Source organism: Mercenaria mercenaria, chromosome 4 (assembly GCF_021730395.1).
Source record: "Mercenaria mercenaria strain notata chromosome 4, MADL_Memer_1, whole genome shotgun sequence".
NCBI classification, from domain to species: Eukaryota; Metazoa; Mollusca; class Bivalvia; order Venerida; family Veneridae; genus Mercenaria; species Mercenaria mercenaria.
In genome coordinates, this window is record NC_069364.1 from 1,443,568 (window position 1) to 1,464,007 (window position 20,440).

The 20,440-nt window shown below is 34.7% G+C and overlaps 1 protein-coding gene across 10 annotated transcripts in view; it reads right to left on the reverse strand.

Moving 5' to 3' along the window:
- Positions 1-20,440, reverse strand: part of LOC123552588 (dystrophin-like) — a 253,635-nt gene that overhangs the window by 36,647 nt on the left and 196,548 nt on the right. For all 10 annotated transcript variants that reach the window (XM_053540095.1, XM_053540089.1, XM_053540088.1 and 7 more), the window contains 4 exons: positions 4,255-4,424; positions 1,291-1,447; positions 860-989; positions 101-249 (listed from right to left, as the gene is read on the reverse strand). In XM_053540095.1, the coding sequence (XP_053396070.1) occupies positions 101-249; positions 860-989; positions 1,291-1,447; positions 4,255-4,424 (606 nt within the window). The remainder of the gene's footprint in view (positions 1-100; positions 250-859; positions 990-1,290; positions 1,448-4,254; positions 4,425-20,440) is intronic.

The window sequence follows — 20,440 nt, forward strand, 5'->3', positions numbered from 1 at the left end:
AAACGTCAGTAATTTTTCACGCACCACTGAACAATAGAAGAACATTATTCACATGGTATACCATTAATACTGATCTAAGGGAGTTAACCATTTATCCTACCTCTGACACCTCATCCAGTATGGCTTGCCACTGGTTACAGTTCTGGTTTAGCTCCACCCACTTTCTATTCAAGAGTCGGACCTGGCGTCGAATTTTTTTAATGAGCTCACGGGCCTCATGCTCTGGTGATTTTTCTAAACTGACATCCCCTGAAAAGTAACATAAAACATAATATGTTACTTTGTAACAAATAGTCTTAAATGTCTGTATTGCAACTTATTATTTTGTTGTTTTTTTGGACTTGTTTCTTAATATTGAAATTTTTTTGAGATGATAGGTTCATGCATCTTGGCATATTACTATGCCTCTGTCTAAATCCTATGAGAGCTGGCCCACTTAACATGATAGGGAGAGCGCAGATCTACAGATCTAGGAGTGGTGAGTGTGAACTGTGGGAGAGGATTATGTTCTTCAAGATGGTTTGATAAAAAACATTATGTATCAAGTCATTTTGTCCTCCACCACTGATTCACATTAAGAAGTTGGCAGTTACTTGTGGAGAACATGTTAGTACTGGTACAGAATATAGGAATACTGGTTTGTTAACTGCCTGCCAATATTTAACTGAAATACTGTTGAATAACAGCATTAAACCAAAAGCAAACAAAAAAGATTCAATAATTAATAGTCCAATCAAATTGTTCTTGACTGTACAGACACTGATCTGATCTAACAACATTCCATCAGAATCATGATAATGCTTTCCCAGCTTTCCTAAATTTTATTTACAGTGTTACATAATCTGGTGTTAATATTTACCTGTCTCACTGCTGTCTCCGCTATCTATACTGAGCCGGCTATCTTCCCCTTCTTCCTGTAGGTACTGGCGCCCTGCTTCTAATGTCTGCTCGACCAACTGACGTTTCATACTCAACTCTTCACACAAATTCTGATGAAAAGCAAAAATTAAACTTAATACTACCGTCACGTCTACCAACCAGATAATTTAACAATCAAATGGAAACTGACATACTAGTTCACAGTAAACACCTGATTACATCATAGTCTATTTAATCTAACTGAAAAAAGTTTGGAAGCAATTTATCCTATCAGATTACAGTAAATACCTGTCAAGAAAAATGCTTAATCCCTAAATGATGAAAATTTTTTTAAATACTTAATTCAGATGCCAAAACAACATGATCTAGTTCCATGCCACTAAGAGGAAAAGGGGGGTAATTCAAACATACCTTATTTGCCTCCAATTGTTTTTGCAATGTTGAGTTATCTCCCCCAACTGGACGTTGAGCTTTGAGATCATGCTGTTTCTTCAGTATCCATGCCAACAGGTCCTGTACAGTGTGCAGCAGACGTAACCACTGTTCTGCATTTGTCTCCAGACGACCCCTGAAACAAGAGCATCAGAAACTGTCAGAAAGCTGTCAAAGGTGAAAGGTCAAGGGTATTCAAGTCAAAATTTGTACATACGGTCATAATAGTTAATTAAACTTGAATTTAGGTTATGAACATAAGAAATGATCTATGCAGCACTTTTTTGTTTGCTAATCACATCTTTATAATCTCTAATTTAAAACAAAACTGCACGTTTTTTTGTTGCTGTTTCCGGTTTAGCACTGTATTTCATTTATGTAAAGGCAGGCATTTAACCTAACCAGTGTTTCTGGATTCTGTACCAGCACCAACTTTTGCCACTATAATCTCTAACCTAAAACAAACCTTTACCACTATAATCTCTAACCAAAAATAAACAGTGCAATAAGAGGTAAGACAATTTCATTGTAATTCATTTGTGTTGTGATTTTGCGAATGAGAAAAACCTTTGAATCCACAAAAAGTAGTTCCCCATGAATAATAATGACTTTACAGTGCAACATACAACAAGCAATCAGAATAAAAGTTTTATTTCAGAATCTATTACATGCCGATAAAATTTAATTAAAACGTTCATGCTAAAACACATGGTATAAAAGTTATTAACGATATATCCAGGAAATAGTGCAGACATCAGTATCTGGGTCAGAACACTAAATGTGCTCAATTATTCATCCCTAATAGTAAAGTGATAGGAAAAACAGACAAATAAGTGTCCAGAACAAATGAGTGAGAGCAACCATAAAGAATATTTGTTCAGGTATGTATGCCAATTTTTTGTTCAGAGTTCTAGGCAGTATGTGTAAACACTGGCCATAGCTTTCACAGAAGCATTGGTTCCAATGCTGTGCTAGTGGAGAATTTGACACTGATGAGGTTAAATGACTGTAGGATGACTTCAATATAAACCCAGCCCAGCTCCCACTGAATTTTGTCTTGTTTTCTGGGATATAACTCAAATGGTTGAAAAAATTGCTCCTCTGTTTTCATAAAATATGACACTGTTATATACAATTGCAGGTATGCCCCTATTAGTATAGTGTACTTCATAAACTCCGGACACATGATTAAAATTTTGTGTGGAAACATCCCCATTAAAATGAATAAATAATCAGTGTGAGACACTATACAGTAACAGCACCCACAAGATCATGCATAATTGAGTAACACAGTCTCGAAATTCTTAAACCAGGATCATTACATATAGCCTGAGGTGTCAGCTACAGACTAACTGATTTTTTGTGAGAATCAAATGTAATGAAATCTTTTATCTGATCTTCTGTATATTAGATATCACCAACACTAGCCAGCATCAGTTTGGAAACAAGGTTTGAGTTTTCCAGGCAAAATCTAGGAATGATACTGAAGAGTCAAAACTTGCACATTGTCGGATACAAGGAAAATGATTATAGCGCTAAACAATACAAGTGCTAAACAAAAGATGCTGGCATCAAGATCAGCTCAGTTTGAGCCTTTTTAAGCTATCAAACCTTTTGCTAAAGTCAGCTATAAAGCTTTTTGATTAGGTAAGCTAACAGGCATTTTACTTTGGACATCTATCATGCCTTTTGCTTAGGTGAGCTATCAAGCCTTTTTCTCATGTCAGCTTTCAAGTCTTTTGCTCAGGCAATCTATCAAGCCTTTTGCTTAGGTGAGCTATCAAGCCTTTTGCTCAGGTGAGCTATCAAGCCTTTTGCTTAGGCAAGCTATCAAGCCTTTTGCTTAGGTGAGTCATAAAGTCTTTTGCTTAATTGAGCTATCAAGCCTTTTGCTTAGGTGAGTTATAAAGTCTTTTGCTTAATTGAGCTATCGAGCCTTTTGCTTAGGTGAGCTATCAAGCATTTTGCTTAGGCAAGCTATCAAGCTTTTTGCTTAGGTGAGTTATAAAGTCTTTTGCTTAGGCAAGCTATCAGAACTTTTGCTTAGGTGAACTAACAAACCTTTTGCTCATGTGAGCTATCAAGCCTTTTGTTTAGGGGAGTTAGAAAGTCTTTTGCTTAATTGAGCTATAAAAGCCTTTTGCTTAATTGAGCTATCAAGCCTTTTGCTTAGGCAAGCTATCAAGCCTTTTGCTTAGGTGAGTTATATAGTCTTTTGCTTAACTGAGCTATCAAGCCTCTTAGGCAAGCTATCAAGCTATTAGCTTAGGTGAGTTATAAAGTCTTTTGCTTAGGTGAGCTATCATGCCTTTTGCTTAGGTGAGCATACAGGCCTTTTGCTTAGGTGTCAGCTAACATGCCTTTGCACAGGCAAGTTATAAAGCCTTTTGCTCAGGTAAGCTAACAAGTTTTTAATTTAGGTGGACTATCAAGTCTTGCTTAAGCAAGCTAACAAGCCTATGCTCAGGTCATCTATAAAGCCTTTTTGCTTAGGTGAGCTTTCAAGAATTATATCAAAAATGTCTGATTATTTTTGGTGATAGAAGTTTTAACTTTTCTTTATTACATGCAGTAAGTTACTTTTAGATCAAACAACCACAAAGTCAGTGGAGAAGGGGCAGGGCTTTGGCCAGAGGGGATGTCAAAATTGTGTTTAATCCTTGAAAACCTTAATGATGAAATACCTGTAGCTAGTCTGTATTCCAGCTGTCCATTAGGCACAGAGCTGCAGGTTAGCATCATAAGAGGGTTCAAAATAAGGAGGTAACAAATTTCAACAATGATACAGTGAAACACCCCCAAAACCAGAATCCAGAAACCTCCAAACAGAAAGGCTTCGTGGGCATAAAATCTTCATACTTCAAATAAATTACTCTTGACAATCTATCAAAATTGGAGTGGGTTCCCTGTATTACAGTCTTACAGAAACAGTTTCTGTCTCACCTAATTTCCATAGATTTGGTCATCAGACTGAGCCACCGTTTGTTCATCTCCTCCAGACGTTTGTGTAGTCGTTGAATATCGGTTCCCACCATTCTGTGTGAAAGCTGGTTACCGGCAGAAGTCAATGAATCATAGGTACTCTCATGAGCATCAACCTCAGCTTGCAGATCCTGAAACAGGAAGACGAAAATGTAGGAAACATTCACACAAAACCTTTTATTAAATGATTTTTTTTACAACTATGCCAAGAACTAATTGTTCTGCATCTAGCTTTATTTGCAGTCAAAGGTGAATGGTTACAAAACTGAGTTTTGAGACCAGTCTAAAAACTCTAGCATCATTCTGATTGGTTGTTTCTGAGCACAATTTTGAAATAGACCAATGGCAAGGTTCCATTCTCAGAATGGTCTCAAATCTTAGTTTTATAACCTCAGACTAATGGCGTGGTCACACTACACGTAGTTAATCGTAGTAAGGAATGATCGTAGCTGATCGTAGTTGATCGTACTAAGCGTAGTTACACGTAGATAATCGTAGTCAAACGTAGTAATGATCGTAGTTCGAACTTATGATTTGTCCGTAGTAAGCAAATAATTTTTCGACATGTTCAAAATCTGACTACGATTAACTACGATGTTTTGACCCTACTGTGACCGTAGTTTGAACGTAGTTGATCTTAGTTAAACGTACTTGATCGTACTTAACAGTAGTGTGTATCGTTTTTGATCGTAGTACAAGAAAAACACATCGACAGTACGGTTCAACTACGACCAACTAGGGCTCCACTACGGCTAAACTAAACTAGGGCTCCACTACGGCTTAACGCTTTTCCGTAGCTCAACGTAGTTGATCGTAATTTGTCGTCGTTGTTCGTACTTCGATCGTAGTATATACGTAGTGTAACGTAGTAACTCGTGGTAAGACATAGTGATACCCTATTTAACCCTACCCGATTTACTCGTAGTTGAACGTAGTTGTTCGTACTTACACGTACTTCAACGTACGACAAACTACGTTTAAAATGAACTACGAACAACTACGTGCGTGAACGTAAATGTGACCATTGCTTAAGAATTTGATTTGGGATAGAAGGATCAGGCCAGTCTAAACTAATTTTGGGGTACTGGTTAGCCCTAGTGTATTCACAACAGACTGCCATCTTCAAGTCATATGAGTACACATATAATTAAAAATCTTTCAACAGTACCAAACTGCCTCCCATTCATATCGTATGGAAAGAGGATTAGTCAAGATGAATTATGCTGAAGACCTGTAGAAAATAGTTGAAAACAGCTAGTGTGGTATTCAAGTTTGTTATTTTATATCTTACTGGCTTAGCCATCAGTACCATGTAAGACATCATTCTTTTGTCACAAATTAAATATAGGCTATCTACACTGTAGTATCTACATGTTTTCTATAGGATGGGTTTACAAGGCATCAGTTCAATGAAGCAGAATAAATCTAAGATTTACATCGAATAACCCCTTATAAATATTTATAATTAGTCCTGGATTGCATAATCTTGGATACCCATTTCAATGTTGCAATTAGCCATATCAGGAATTCTTAACAATATCTGGTTTCAATATTACACATCAAATATTGATAGGCAGGGTTTTATATCCAATATTGTATAACATTTTCACTAATTATACTATCAGTTTGTTTATCTCTATGACATATCACAAATATTATTGACCAACATAGGTGTTTGTATAATATATGTCTGTGCCCAAGGGCAGTAACTCAGTGGTCAATATCAGACTAATAAAGTGATCTCGGTGAATTGCCGCAGGTAAACCCTGGCATTAATTAAACATATTTTCAATATTGCAAAAATAATTAACATTTAGATAATTATCATATATCGTGATATTCACATTTTAATTGTGTTGCGTGCTATAAAATTTAAATCAGTTGTTACAAACGTCGTATACTGAAGAATTATAGAGAAATGAACAATCTTACATGTAAAACAAATTTTCCTTTTATAAATTTACCCATTTTGTAGTTTCTAACCAGTGAAAAATACATTTTGATTTTTTTCACTGTGAAAATACTAGATATATTTCACTGTAATTTTTCTATAATTCACTGAAAAACGTGTAATGAAGTATTTTAATTTGACTCTGTGACTTGACCAAATTGACTAATGTGCTGCAATGTACTTAAACCCTTACCATGCTGGACACGACTGATTCTGCCTTTGCAACCAGTGTAGATCATGATCAGCCTACACATCCGTGCAGTCTGATCATGATCAGCACTGTTAGCCATTCAGTCAGTAACATTTTGGTAAGCACCCCTTTTAACAGTTAATGGTACTGTCGAAATAGGAAGAAGGACAAGTTCATTATAGAAATTTAGCGGGGTAAAGGTTAACTTAAATGTTACAAAGTGTAACAACCAAAATATAAATTGTAACATATTGTAACTACAAATTGTACTGTAACTTAATTTTTATTAATACTAACTTGAGTTTATAACATATACAAGCAATAAATTTTCAAGTAACGTTGATATCTTGGCCTATTGGAGTTTAATTAAATCATGAATTTGTTCTTTTATATCAAATGCAAATAGAAATGCAAATAATGGGCGAATTAAAGGGTCATCTCGTATAATCAGTCTGATTTTAATTTCCTACTTATTCAAATGATATTTAATCTTAATTGGCAATTTACATTCATTATTTACATGTAAAAGTGTACAATGAACAAGCATAGTGTGGTCATTGATGGTTGAAATGATCCACACTGTAGTCACATCCTGAAGATCCGAATAAGCTGACAATGGCAGAAGTTGAATAAAATCCTTTTGTCTACAAAACGTTTTAGTCTGCCCGCTTAGTTCAGTAGGGACAGCGTTGGTCTACAGATCACGGGTTCGTGAGTTCAGTCATCGGGTGGGGCGTATGTTCTCCAAGACGATTTGATAAAAGACATTGTGTCTGAAATCATTTGTCCTCCACCTCTGATTTATGTGGTGAAGTTGGCAGTTACTTGGGGAGAATAGGTTTGTACTGGTACAGAATCCAGGAACACTGGTTAGGTTAACGGCATGCCCATGGTTACATAACTGAAATACTGTTGAAAAACAGCAAAAAGAACGAACAAACAAACAGAATGTTTTGCTCTGAAGTGATGAAATGTTTAAGACAGAAGTTCAGTTAGGCAAACAGTCTGAAATTCTAAGCAAGCAATGAACTTGAAGTTTAAAAAAAAAAAACACTTTAAAGTGAGAAAGATTTGTTCTTGAAAGGGCCATATAGCAACTTGGTTCTTCACATAACCTACCTAGACTGATAGACAGCACTGATATAGAAATATTTCTGTTCACAAACATTTTTTTTTTGTATCCCAATACAAAGTGTAGAAAACAACCACATTATAATTCATTGCAAATACTAACTTTTTTGTACTTTGTAAGAAAAGAAGTTCCAGATATCTTTTTTATTTTATGAGAACAGTAAAAAAACAGTGATCCTCGATGCTCCAAGATGTGAAAATCCGGCCAAAGTTGGCATAAGGTATTAATAAAAGCCTGTATTTCACATTAAAAGAAATGGTCAATTAAGCGCATACTTCAAAACACATTTCCACAATCATACAAACTGTAACTGACAAAAATCATAACATCCCGCCAGTTTCTGAACATATCCCAGAAGAATGTACAGAAGAGTTCTGCTTTATGTGTTTGACTTTCATTACAACTGGCCAAAGTAACAACTATACCAGATATTATTGTGCCTATAATAATAACTTTCTGAAAATATAGAGTATTTGTTTGCTTTTATTCTAGTCCTTGCTGTTTTACCATCATACAAAGTACACATTCATACTGCTTATTTAGTCTGATGTAAGCAACAATTTAATTTGCAAGTTGCCCCTTTTTCCTATTGTCAAATACATTTGCTTTAAGTTGCCCCTTTTCCCTCTTGTCAAATACATCTGCTTTAAGTTGCCCCTTTTTCCTCTTGTAAAATACATTTGCTTTAAGTTGCCCCTTTTTCCTCTTGTCAAATACATTTCCTTTAAGTTGCCGCTTTTTCCTCTTGCTAAATACATTTGCTTTAAGTTGCCGCTTTTTCCTCTTGCTAAAGACATTTGCTTTAAGTTGCCGCTTTTTCCTCTTGTCAAATACATTTGCTTTAAGTTGCCCCTTTTTCCTCTTGTCAAATACATTTGCTTTAAGTTGCCCCTTTTTCCTCTTGCTAAATACATTTGCTTTAAGTTGCCCCTTCTTCCTCTTGCTAAAGACATTTGCTTTAAGTTGCCCCTTTTTCCTCTTGTCAAATACATTTGCTTTAAGTTGCCCCTTTTTCCTCTTGTCAAATACATTTGCTTTAAGTTGCCCCTTTTTCCTCTTGTCAAATACATTTGCTTTAAGTTGCCCCTTTTTCCTATTGTCAAATACATGTGCATGCATTAAGTTGCCCCTTTTTCCTCTTGTCAAATACATTGCTTTAAGTTGCCCCTTTTTCCTCTTGTCAAATACATTTGCATTCAGTTGCCCCTTTTTCCTCTTGAGAAATACTTTCGAATTAAGTTGCCATTTTTTCCTCTTGCCAAATGTGACAGCAAAGAAAGCTTGAAGCTGACCTGAACCACTTTTAGAACAGAAGAGAACCCTGGCCTATAAAGGAGAAAAGGTCACTGGTCCCATCTAGTTTGAACCTAGACCCTTCAAGATGGGTGTCAGACATCTAATGCCCAACAGTATCTTGCCATTTTTCATCTCTATTACAGATCTGATTCTGTCTATTTAAAAAGATATAATAAAGGTTATGTTTCTGGAATAACATTAAATTAACAGTATACTAACATGTCTTCTCCTTTTTCATCACACATACATTGAAAATTGTAAGAAAATCTAAAATCAAATTTAATGGCTGAATAATCTAAAAGGGTTTAGTATACCACATAATTATTAGTGTTTAACAACTGACTATCTCTTTGTGAATTAATTCAATCCCAACTTGAGACAGGCCTTTTAATAGACATTCAAAATAATTAAATAGCATGTTATATTTACCAATATAAAGGGAGGTAATTGATATTTCTTAACAGACTGTATTCTCATTTTAAGTGGGCTTGAGGGAGATTAACTAATTTAGTAAGAAGATACTTGGAAATTATTATCTCCTCATTTAAACTGGTCAATAGTTAACTTACTATGTAATGTTTAATATGCCTCCCACTTGAGACATTTAATCCTAAAGAGTACAAATTAATAATGTAACTTTAATGCACAATGCTTAAAGGGAGATAATTTTCAAGAACTAAATCAGAATGAATGACTGTTGAACCAAATATACAGACAGTATCAAGAACAGTAAAATAGCAAAAACCTTTTTTGACATTTTTTTTTCATTTCTGTAATTAAAAATAGTAACTTTTTTATCCTTTCTTGTTTTGTCCATATTTTTTTTTGTTCAATTAAGGTTCATTCCATATATCAAAAATTAATGCTTAATGATCTAGCACAGTTTGTGTATGTTGTAGATAAGGTGCCATTTTCTAATGTATAGCAGATAATGTCCAGCCAGAAAGGCAATTATCATAATGGTTCAAAATCCCATCAAATTGTGTTAGAGGCTGATAAGCAGAGACCAATAAAGGGATATAATCAAAATTGACAGAATGAATTTTTCTTGATTAAAGGTACATATGTTTCATATTAAATCAGTGTATTTGATAGATATACTAAAAGGCTAGTGTTTCTAAGCAAAAGCCATTACTTAGAGGTCCAAATTTTTAAGCAAAGATTTACTAAAGAGAGGTAATTCCAAATACTGACTACATTTTGTGACTTGCTTTTTTGGCTGAATTTCAACACCAAAAAATTCTTATAGAATTATTTTTGAATATAGGACAATATAAACATGGAGCTTAAAACTGAGAAGTAAACATGTTTACTTTCTTTTGACTTCAACAAACATCTTTCACAAAAGAAATAATAGGTGTCTAATATTACCAATGTGTATTGAAAGAGAACTGCAGTATATTTGTTTTATTTTCCAAGATAATCAAGGATAATTCCACAGGAACACATTTTCACCTAAACTCCAATTCATCATTTATAAACCTGACAGGAAAAGCTTCTTCTTTATAGGATCAATTATTAGTGTCAATTAACCCATAATTTAATTTTTGTGAAAAAAATGTGAACCAGGTATTGGTGGTAACAGACTTTCACAGAATCAGCTGCCATCGGCAATCCGCCAAATTGTAAATAGTCATGAAACAGCTGGTGTAAATATTTTCAATTGTATGGCACACTTCTCGTTAAATCTAATGAAATTTCAAATTTGTTCACCAAGTTAGATCATTATAAGACAAACAGTAAAGTTAACTGACCTGGTTCCAGAGTTAGAACATTTTAAGCCATACAGTAGTTTTAACTGACCTGGTACCAGAGTTAGATCATTTTAAGACAAACTGTAATTTTAACTGACCTGGTTCCAGAGTTAGAACATTTTAAGACAAACAATAGCTTTAATTGACCTGGTTCCAGATTTAGAACCTTTTACGACAAACAGTTGTTTTAACTGACCTTGTACCAGAATTAGAGCATTTTATGACATACAGTAGTTTTAACTGACCTGGTTCCAGAGTTAAAACATTTTAAGACATACAGTAGTTTTAACTGACCTGGTTCCAGAGTTAGAACATTTTATGACATACAGTAGTTTTAACAGACCTGGTACCAGAGTTAGAACATTTTAAGACATACAGTAGTTTTAACTGACCTGGTTCCAGAGTTAGAACATTTTATGACATACAGTAGTTTTAACTGACCTGGTTCCAGAGTTAGAGCATTTTAAGACATACAGTAGTTTTAACTGACCTGGTTCCAGAGTTAGAACATTTCATGACATACAGTAGTTAACTGACCTGTTACCAGAGTTTAGAACTTTTTAAGACATAGAACTTTTAAGACATACAGTAGTTTTTAACTGATCAGGTTCCAGAGTTAGGCATGTTAAGACATACAGTAGTTTTAACTGACCTGGTTCAGATTTAGTAACATTTTATGACATACAGTGCTTTAACTGACCTGGTACCAGAGTTAGAACATTTTAAGACATAGAACATTTTAAGACATACAGTAGTTTTAACTGACCTGGTTCCAGAGTTAGAGCATTTTAAGACATACAGTAGTTTTAACTGACCTGGTTCCAGAGTTAGAACATTTTATGACATACAGTTGCTTTAACTGACCTGGTACCAGAGTTAGAACATTTTAAGACATAGAACATTTTAAGACATACAGTAGTTTTAACTGACCTGGTTCCAGAGTTAGAGCATTTTAAGATATACAGTAGTTTTAACAGACCAGGTACCAGAGTCAGAGCATTTTACGACATGTAGCATTAACTGACCTGGTACCAGAGTTAGAGCAAAATAAGACTTTAAATAATTTTAATGTGTTACGAATCAAAATCATTTGTGAAATGTTAAATATATACCTGTTCAAATTTCTTAAGCAAGCATTTAAGATTCATAGTAATCTCAATGAGATTTGGAGACAGCTGGAGTTGTCTTCTCCTGGTCCTCAATTCCTGCGATGTTGTTTGCACCAGGCGTGACAAAACATTGGCAAGCTCGTAAAGCTCCACTTTTCTGAATTATCTTCCTCATTCAAACAAAAATATCTCCCCTTCCAAAGTTAACTCCCTTTAAGAAAAAAAATCACTTTTCTTATATGTCAAAGATGCTTTTAATGAGTTATCTTCCTTTTGAAAAAACAAAAAATATCTTCGTGATTTACCTCCCCTTTTTTTCAGAGATAACTGTCCATCTTCATAATCTAAACCAACATGTTTCCATGACCCATATATATGTACATTTTCTCTGTTATATTCCACATCTGACAAAAGAGTTATCTGCCCCTGTCAATCAGAACTTATCTCTCAAGCCTAAAATAGCAACCTAACATCTCCACTGATTGAATACTATAAACAAATTGTATCAGTTATTTCCCTTCTGTGCAATTTAATGTTGCTCAATTTTCTTTTTCAGCTTCAATTGATATAGCATAGAAGATTTCACATATTTTGCTTTAAACTATAAATAATAGGCCAATGCTTTTTTAATCCACAATAAAACAACATGTTTCAGTAAAATTTCTCTCATGCTAAGTACTATCACAAAACATTTTATTCCAACTAATCTCTGCAGGATAATAAAATTAAAATGTTAACAGACACTTAGCTGTGTTTTATATCCGTCTCTGAAATATAAATGGCTGACGACAATAAATTAGTGTCCAAACTTGAATTATTAATGCTTTCATTAATTCGAAGTGTGCATCGTTTCATGTGCATCAATGGAAGTCATGTATCTAACTACAGCCATTCAAATTTTATACCTATCAATACCTGTATAATACTTTCACCTAGTAATAATCTAGATTGACTTTCAGCACCACAGTAAATTATAACACAATAATTTCCAATAATTATCCCAGCTGTTTATGAAGTTGACAATACTTCTCATCCATTACATTGACATGTAAAATCATTTTCTGAACTTTCTCTCATTTTTCACTGATATGCATCAGAGTTATTCCTATTCTAACAGTGAAATGAACCTGATCAAATTTACTCAATTAAGAATATTACCAGATACACTTTTCACCTCTAATTAAGAAAATCAATTAGAATATTTATCTGCAGTATTTTTACATCACTCATCAGTAAATTGGTCACTAATTGACAACTTAATTGTGACTAGATAGCCTTAAACACATCATTCATCATGTGATATGTGAAAAATTATTTTCTAAAATTTCACATGATATTTTACATGTTTCCGTATCAGTAATTACATGTTTGTTTTATTGAACAGTCATCCTTTATTCTTTGATTAAACACAAAACTCATTAACTTTTCAATAACCTCCCTAGTCATGCCCTACATGAAACTAATGTCCAGTTCTCATATACATTTAACAAATAATCCAGGGGATATTTCTATTTCACAAATATATCCAATTTCTATTCATTAAATTTGATCAAGATAGGTATTCCAACTTCTTTACATCCTTCGGAGATCAAATACATGTCAATTACAAAAAAATATTTGAATATTTTCTTTCTGTAAAAAGAACACCATTAGAGCAAACTCTATCCATTCAAACTTTAACCTCAAATGAAGTACAACTCTTGAATTAAGAATCTTAGCCAGGTAAAAAGCTGAAGAACATATTCTCTTGCTGATTGATAAATAGCACTGTCAATCAAACAGACCTACCCCCTGCAGAAACAATGAGATTACCCACCTGGAAGGTCACTGTACTTGTGGTGGTAAAATCAACTTTTAACTATAGGTCGATCAGCATGTATATCTTTTAAATACCTCGAACCAATTTAAAATGTCTGAAGAGAATTTTGTTGTATTTAACGTTTTCAGTAAGAAAATGAAGGGGAAATTAGTGAAATGGAAACTTGTTTGAAGTGGGATATATATTACAACAACCATCCTTTAATTAGTTTCTTAAAAGTATTTTATATCTCGAAACAATTTACATGCAGACAGAGAGACTTATATGAAAAGTACCTTGTATCATAAATTTTAAAGCATTCATTAAACCATGTCATTTCAAATATCTCAAAAAAGAAACAATTTAGTTATCAATCAAACTGGACAATATATAATATATATCATAACTTGAACTGATTTCTGTAATAAATACTGTCAACAACAAAATTTATTCTTATCTAATATTATCATGTTATAATTTTGATGATTATTTTTTTCATATGTATGCTAGTGATTGTGTGAAAATTAATTTAATCAGCATAACACTGGAGACTACGGTGGCATAGAGGGGACATAGGAAATATGTTATTTATCACGTGCACACGTGTTAGCTAACACGTGCGAACGTGTTAATTAACATGTGTGCACGTGATAAATAAAATATTTCCTATGTGAACGTGATAAATAAAATATTTGATATGCGAACATGATAGCTACCACGTGCACACGTGATAAAATATTTCCTATGTCCCCTCTATGCCACTGTAGGAGACTGCTAAAGACTTTCTATATGGTTCACCTTGAAAAAAAATAGCAGTATGATTTAATAACAGTTCATTTTGATATGGCAAAAACCTAATTGGAATATTTTGACCTAAACTACTGATGGACATGAAAATGTGCATCTATATATACCAGTAAATCTTTCATGTGCACCCTTACTCTGTAACATAAATTTTCTAACTTAATACAGTTCATGTCGTGCAAAATTTCACATGCATTTTTTTAAAATATATGCTTCATAGAATCCTCACTGGGAAGATGAAAACATCAAAGAAATACTTCAAGGAATGCTTTTTTACAATATTCACTGGGGCTTCTAATAAATAAAAGACAGTAAAACGGACTGATAATGCATTCTGGGATACCAGCTTAACATATGTTGTACTCTTGTTTTCCATTGATCCATTACTCAAAACAAACCATGAATTGTTTTGACATTTTCAACATACAATCCAATGCTAATGGAAACATTTTTCTTCATATAATATGACTGACTACCCTGCAGAATGCAGACAGAAACATTTTTTCTGTATTTCAAAGAATGTAGCAGGATGTACAGTGTTTCTTTGTGTGCATGTACCATTAAGAAAATTGTCCCTATCAAAACTGATGAAAAAATGTAAAAGTCTTCTAAATTTTGCCGACAGAATCATCAATTATTACTCCATTCAAGTGAACTCATCAGTTACCATTCCTTACAATGACTAATGTTTGTTCACCTGAAATTGGTATCTGACCATTTTTCAACAGGATTTCACTCTTGTATTTCTTAACTCCATTTCAGTTCTTACTGAGGGAGGAGAACTGATTTCAAGAACATAAAATTTTCTGTCCAATCATCTTGGCTTGCCCGGGAGGTTACAACACACTAAATAGCTGTTCTTCTTTATTCTATATAAAATTGACATTATTTCAAATGGCCGCAGCACACATCAGGACCCATTTTAAATGTCTGTAACTTATATTTTCTTGAAGAATATTGTCAGTGTTGAATAAAAATCAAAAGTAAAGTGGGGGTAATGTTTGATGCAAGACATCTTTTTTTCAGTCAAACACAAACTGCAAAATCAGCTAAAAAATGAGACCCCAAATTGTAGTGGTGGTGTATGACCTAAGTTTCCATGAAAACTTCTGTCATGTTGTTATTTCATTATGAAAATGCTACCTACATGTCAAGCATAGATCTGTCGTTGATTTCAGCAAAAAAATTGCAAAGAAAATAAGGAAAATAGCTCTACAGAGCAAAAAAAGTGAGGACTATTTGAATCCACCATTATGCGAATACCATTTTTTTCCACGCCATTTTCCTATTTAGTGTCTGTATGCCAGGAATAGATCTCACAATGACTTTTAGTTAACCTTATCAAAATTAATTTTACAACTATGTAATGTCTGACTTGCCGTATATCATTTATGATACATTTTGGGTGAATAAGGACAAATGCACAAGGAAATTACACAAGAATTGATATCTTTACATTTTGTGTGCCTGCAGTCTTCAAATACTGCTACATTTGAGAAAGAGCCGAATCTGGCCATGTTTGTTGTGACACTAATCTGCTTAAACTACATTATTGAGATTTTGTGTAAAAATTTCTACATGGAGTCAGAAGCGATGGCTTTGATACTTTAATTCCTCTTGAATAAAAAAAGCTTAGTCTTTCCAGTCAATTAAAGGTTGAATCAGTTGAATGGGGACAAAATCCTCACCTGCTTGACCAAAGTTTTACCAAAGCTGAAAATATACCCCTTTGATAATTTAAAATTATCATTTTAAAAATTTCATATTTCATTTTTTTATTTAACAAAATCAATAAATGGTGGCTGATTTTGTCCACCTTGGTCAAACTGTCCCAAGGAAAAGTGTGTGGGGGGGGGGGGGGAAGGAGATGAATGAAGCAAAACAAGTGAATTTTATGATCTTTTAACAGCAATTAAGATAATTGGCAGCACTGAAGGTTGATTGAACTGTGTAAATGTTTTCATATCACTAAAAATCAGGCCTGCCATATGCTGCCTATAAACTGTATCCAGGCACACATAAATAGCCCATATAGCCACTTGATTCCCCAACTTCATGCACTTTCTGTGCAATAAAAAGTTTTATTTTCTGTAATGAGTATTAATGGTCAGTAGAAATGTTCAAATTCATTATATCTGCACATTTCTGTGTCTGTAGTGCTGTAATGCATGGTACCTGAAAGCCAAGAATTGGAATTCTTTCGTAAATCATTACAGTACTCTTAGGAGCTGTAATTTGGAACAACATTCCTATAAATATACTCTCATTATATACCTTAGAACAAGAGCTGTCTCCATAGGATGACATATGCCCCCGATGGCATTTTGAATGAGTAGTTGTGGCCGATGTTAGAGTTTAGGACCTTTGACCTACGGAACTGGGTCTTGTGCGCGACACGTGGTCTTACTGTGTCACACATTCATGCCTAGTTATTTTAAAATCCATGCATGAATGACAAAGATATGGACTGGACACGCCCATCAATGCACTATCATGAAAAATGACCTTTAAAGTCTAAGTGTGACCTTGACCTTTGAGCTACGGACCTGGGTCTTGCGCGCGACACGTCGTCTTACTGTGGTACACATTCATGCCAAGTTATTTGAAAATCCATCCATCGATGACAAAGATATGGACCGGACACGAAAATTGCGGACAGACTGACAGACCGACAGACGGTTCAAAAACTATATGCCTCCCTTCGGGGGCATAAAAATTCAAAAGATCATCATCTTCAGTGGCACTTCTCTGATATATATAATTAGAATACAAAGCAATATCAATAGTCACATGTTGTCATATTTTGAGTTTTTCTTGACTTGGTATATTTTAAATGTTTAGGTTGTACATTTTTACATAAAACTGATTCATTGTCGTTGCCTTTTGCTTCTTTCCATATTATAATGTTCTCCTTTCAGGTTTGTTATATCCGTATATAGTTTATTACATGTATATGTTTGATGTTCTGTACATTGTATAAAGTTGATCATATTGTTAATTGGTTTTGAAAAATGTATCCAATGCCGTATATGTTATCCACTTTAAATAAAGCTGTTACTTACTTACCTCTTTTCACCAAAATCTTTATTTTAATAACAATGACAAACTGCAGCATATAGTGTTCAAGATCTCATTCTCTGATAAACAAACCTCTTACTAAGTTTGGTACGTATATATGTGAAATGTGAATAAACTAATAACTAACTAAAGCTATTACTGAAGGTGATGAATGTACCCAACACCCATCCTCCCCTGCACACACTGACATAGTACTTTGTAATTTGAGGCACATACAAGATTGCATAATTATGTGGACTGTATGTATATAGTATAGTAACAAAAAACAAGGTCCACTAACTGTGCAGAATGATTTTCTGAAAGAACCTAACATGCACCATGCACAACTACTGTTGTTACTGAAAAGTTGTGTGATGTTTCATTAAATTGTGTCAAGGGGATGAGGAGTGCTGGTGAGCACAAGAATGTGTCTATGGACAGACACTAGGACAGAAAGCCTGAAACCAGTATACAATGAGATATGTAGAAAATATAGTCTCAACGGAAGTTTCATCAACACTGCTTCAAAAGCTACTGTATAAACCTGTCTAGATGCAAACAAAAAACTACTGACAACCTCTTGAGATTTTATTAACTCAAAGTCAAAGTGGTGTAAACTGTAAACACAATTACATGCAAAAATGTGCAAAAGCCAAGACCAGGGGTGGGAAGAAGTAAACAAATTCAAGATCATGAAGACACTATTATCTCAGCTACTGAAAAAAATCTAACAGTTTATAACATTAATAAACTTTGAATTCATGAAGTCAAATACAGCTTCTGAGATCTCGCAGCCTTAAAACACAGTCTCAGAGATCTTGACACCTTAAATAGATATCATTAGAAGTATATCAGAGCAATCACAAATGGGAAGAAATACACCTGTTTTTATACAAAAGTTGTTGATAAACAAGAACATGACAGTGTTCATAAGAAGATAGTTGATAAAAAGATTTTTAAAACACTATCCACAGTTTTGACAACATGAACTGTACGCATAAAACTGCATCAAGTAGAAGAGAAGCAGGTGTACATGCATTGGTCTTCTGACCTGGAAGTCGTAGGTGCAAATCCAGCGAGGGAAAAGTATGATAGCTGTCTGAACATTCTCAATGTATGGACACGATTGATTCTGCCCTTGCGACCAGTGTAGATCATGATCAGCCTGCAAATCTATGCAGTCTGATCATGATCTGAACAGTCTGCCATTTAGTCAGTACCTTTTTGGTAAGCACCCCTTTTAACAGTTAATGGTATTGTCCAAATTGAAAGTTGGTCAAGTTTGTTTTAGAAATTAAGCAGGGTAAGGGTTAAGTCACAATGGAACTGGAAAGTGAATACTTTCCCATACTGACGTCTGAATACATTAGGTGCATGACGTCATTTTAATGTGTGTCACTGCGCCAGTTATGTCAATTATATTAAGGCTACTGAACAAATATATAACATTTATATGTGTAGATTATACGTATGTAATAGATTATTAGCTTTCCATTGAAAAATATATGAGCCGCGCCATGAGAAAACCAACATAGTGGCTTTGCGACCAGCATGGATCCAGACCAGCCTGCGCATCTGTGCAGTTTGGTCAGGATCCATGGTGTGCGCAGGCTGGTCTGGATCCATGCTGGTTGCAAAGCCGCTATGTTGGTTTTGTCATGGCGCAGCTCATATAAATAAACTATAAATACAACTGGTGTAAAACTGTTTCATTAAAGCAATCTTCATTGTACATGTCTAGCTTCAATTTACCTAATTCAGTGAGTTCAGAAAAGGATCTACATTTAATTGTATTATTCTTGTAACAATTGCCCTATTTACTCTTCAAGATGTCATGTTTAAATGACTTTCAAACATGAAAATATCACTTTAATCAAAATATGTTGAATTACTGAATTTTCTGTCACTTCAAAACTTACAATCAGTAGTTTTGTGTCAGTTTGTCTGTAACTTGTACAGAGCGAGTTTAACACAATTTTTCAAATTTTCTGTTGTTAAACTGGTTGTCATTTCAGTCAGAGCAAGGTGTAAAATAGTTGTTTAATAAAACAGCACGACTCCAGATTTATGTTTTTTTTTTCAAAATTAAACAAGAGCTGTCTCCATAGGATGACACATGCCCCCGATGGCACTTTAAATGAATAGTTATGGCCGATGTTCGAGTTTAGGACCTTTGACCTACAGAGCTGGGTCTTGCGCGTGACACGTCGTCTTACTGTGTCACACATTTATGAGTAGTTATTTTAAAATGCATGCATGAATGACAAAGATATGGACCGGACACGCCCATCAATGCACTATCATGAAAAAAGACCTTTAACATCTAAGTGTGACCTTGACCTTTGAGCTACGGATCTGGGTCTTGCGCATGACACGTCGTCTTACTGTGGTACACATTCATGCCAAGTTATTTGAAAATCCATCCATCGATGACAAAGATATGGACCGGACACGCCCATCAATGCACTATCCCTTAATGTCTAAGTGTGACCTTGACCTTTGAGATACGGACCTGGGTCTTGCGCACGACACGTCATCTTACTGTGGTACACATTCATGCCAAGTTATTTGAAAATCCATCCATCGATGACAAAGATATGGACCGGACACGCCCATCAATGCACTATCCCTTAATGTCTAAGTGTGACCTTGACCTTTGAGGTACGGACCAGGGTCTTGCGCGCGACACATCGTCTTACTGTGGTACACATTCATGCCAAGTTATTTAAAAATCCATCCATCGATGACAAAGATATGGACCGGACACGCCCATCAATGCAATAACCTTTAATGTCTAAGTGTGACCTTGACCTTTGAGCTACGGACCTGGGTCTTGCGCGCGACACCTCGTCTTACTGTGGTACACATTCATGCCAAGTTATTTGAAAATCCATCCATCGATGACAAAGATATGGACCGGACACGCCCATCAATGCACTATCCTTTAATGTCTAAGTGTGACCTTGACCTTTGAGCTACGGACCTGGGTCTTGCGCGCGACACGTCGTCTTACTGTGGTACACATTCATGCCAAGTTATTTGAAAATCCATCCATG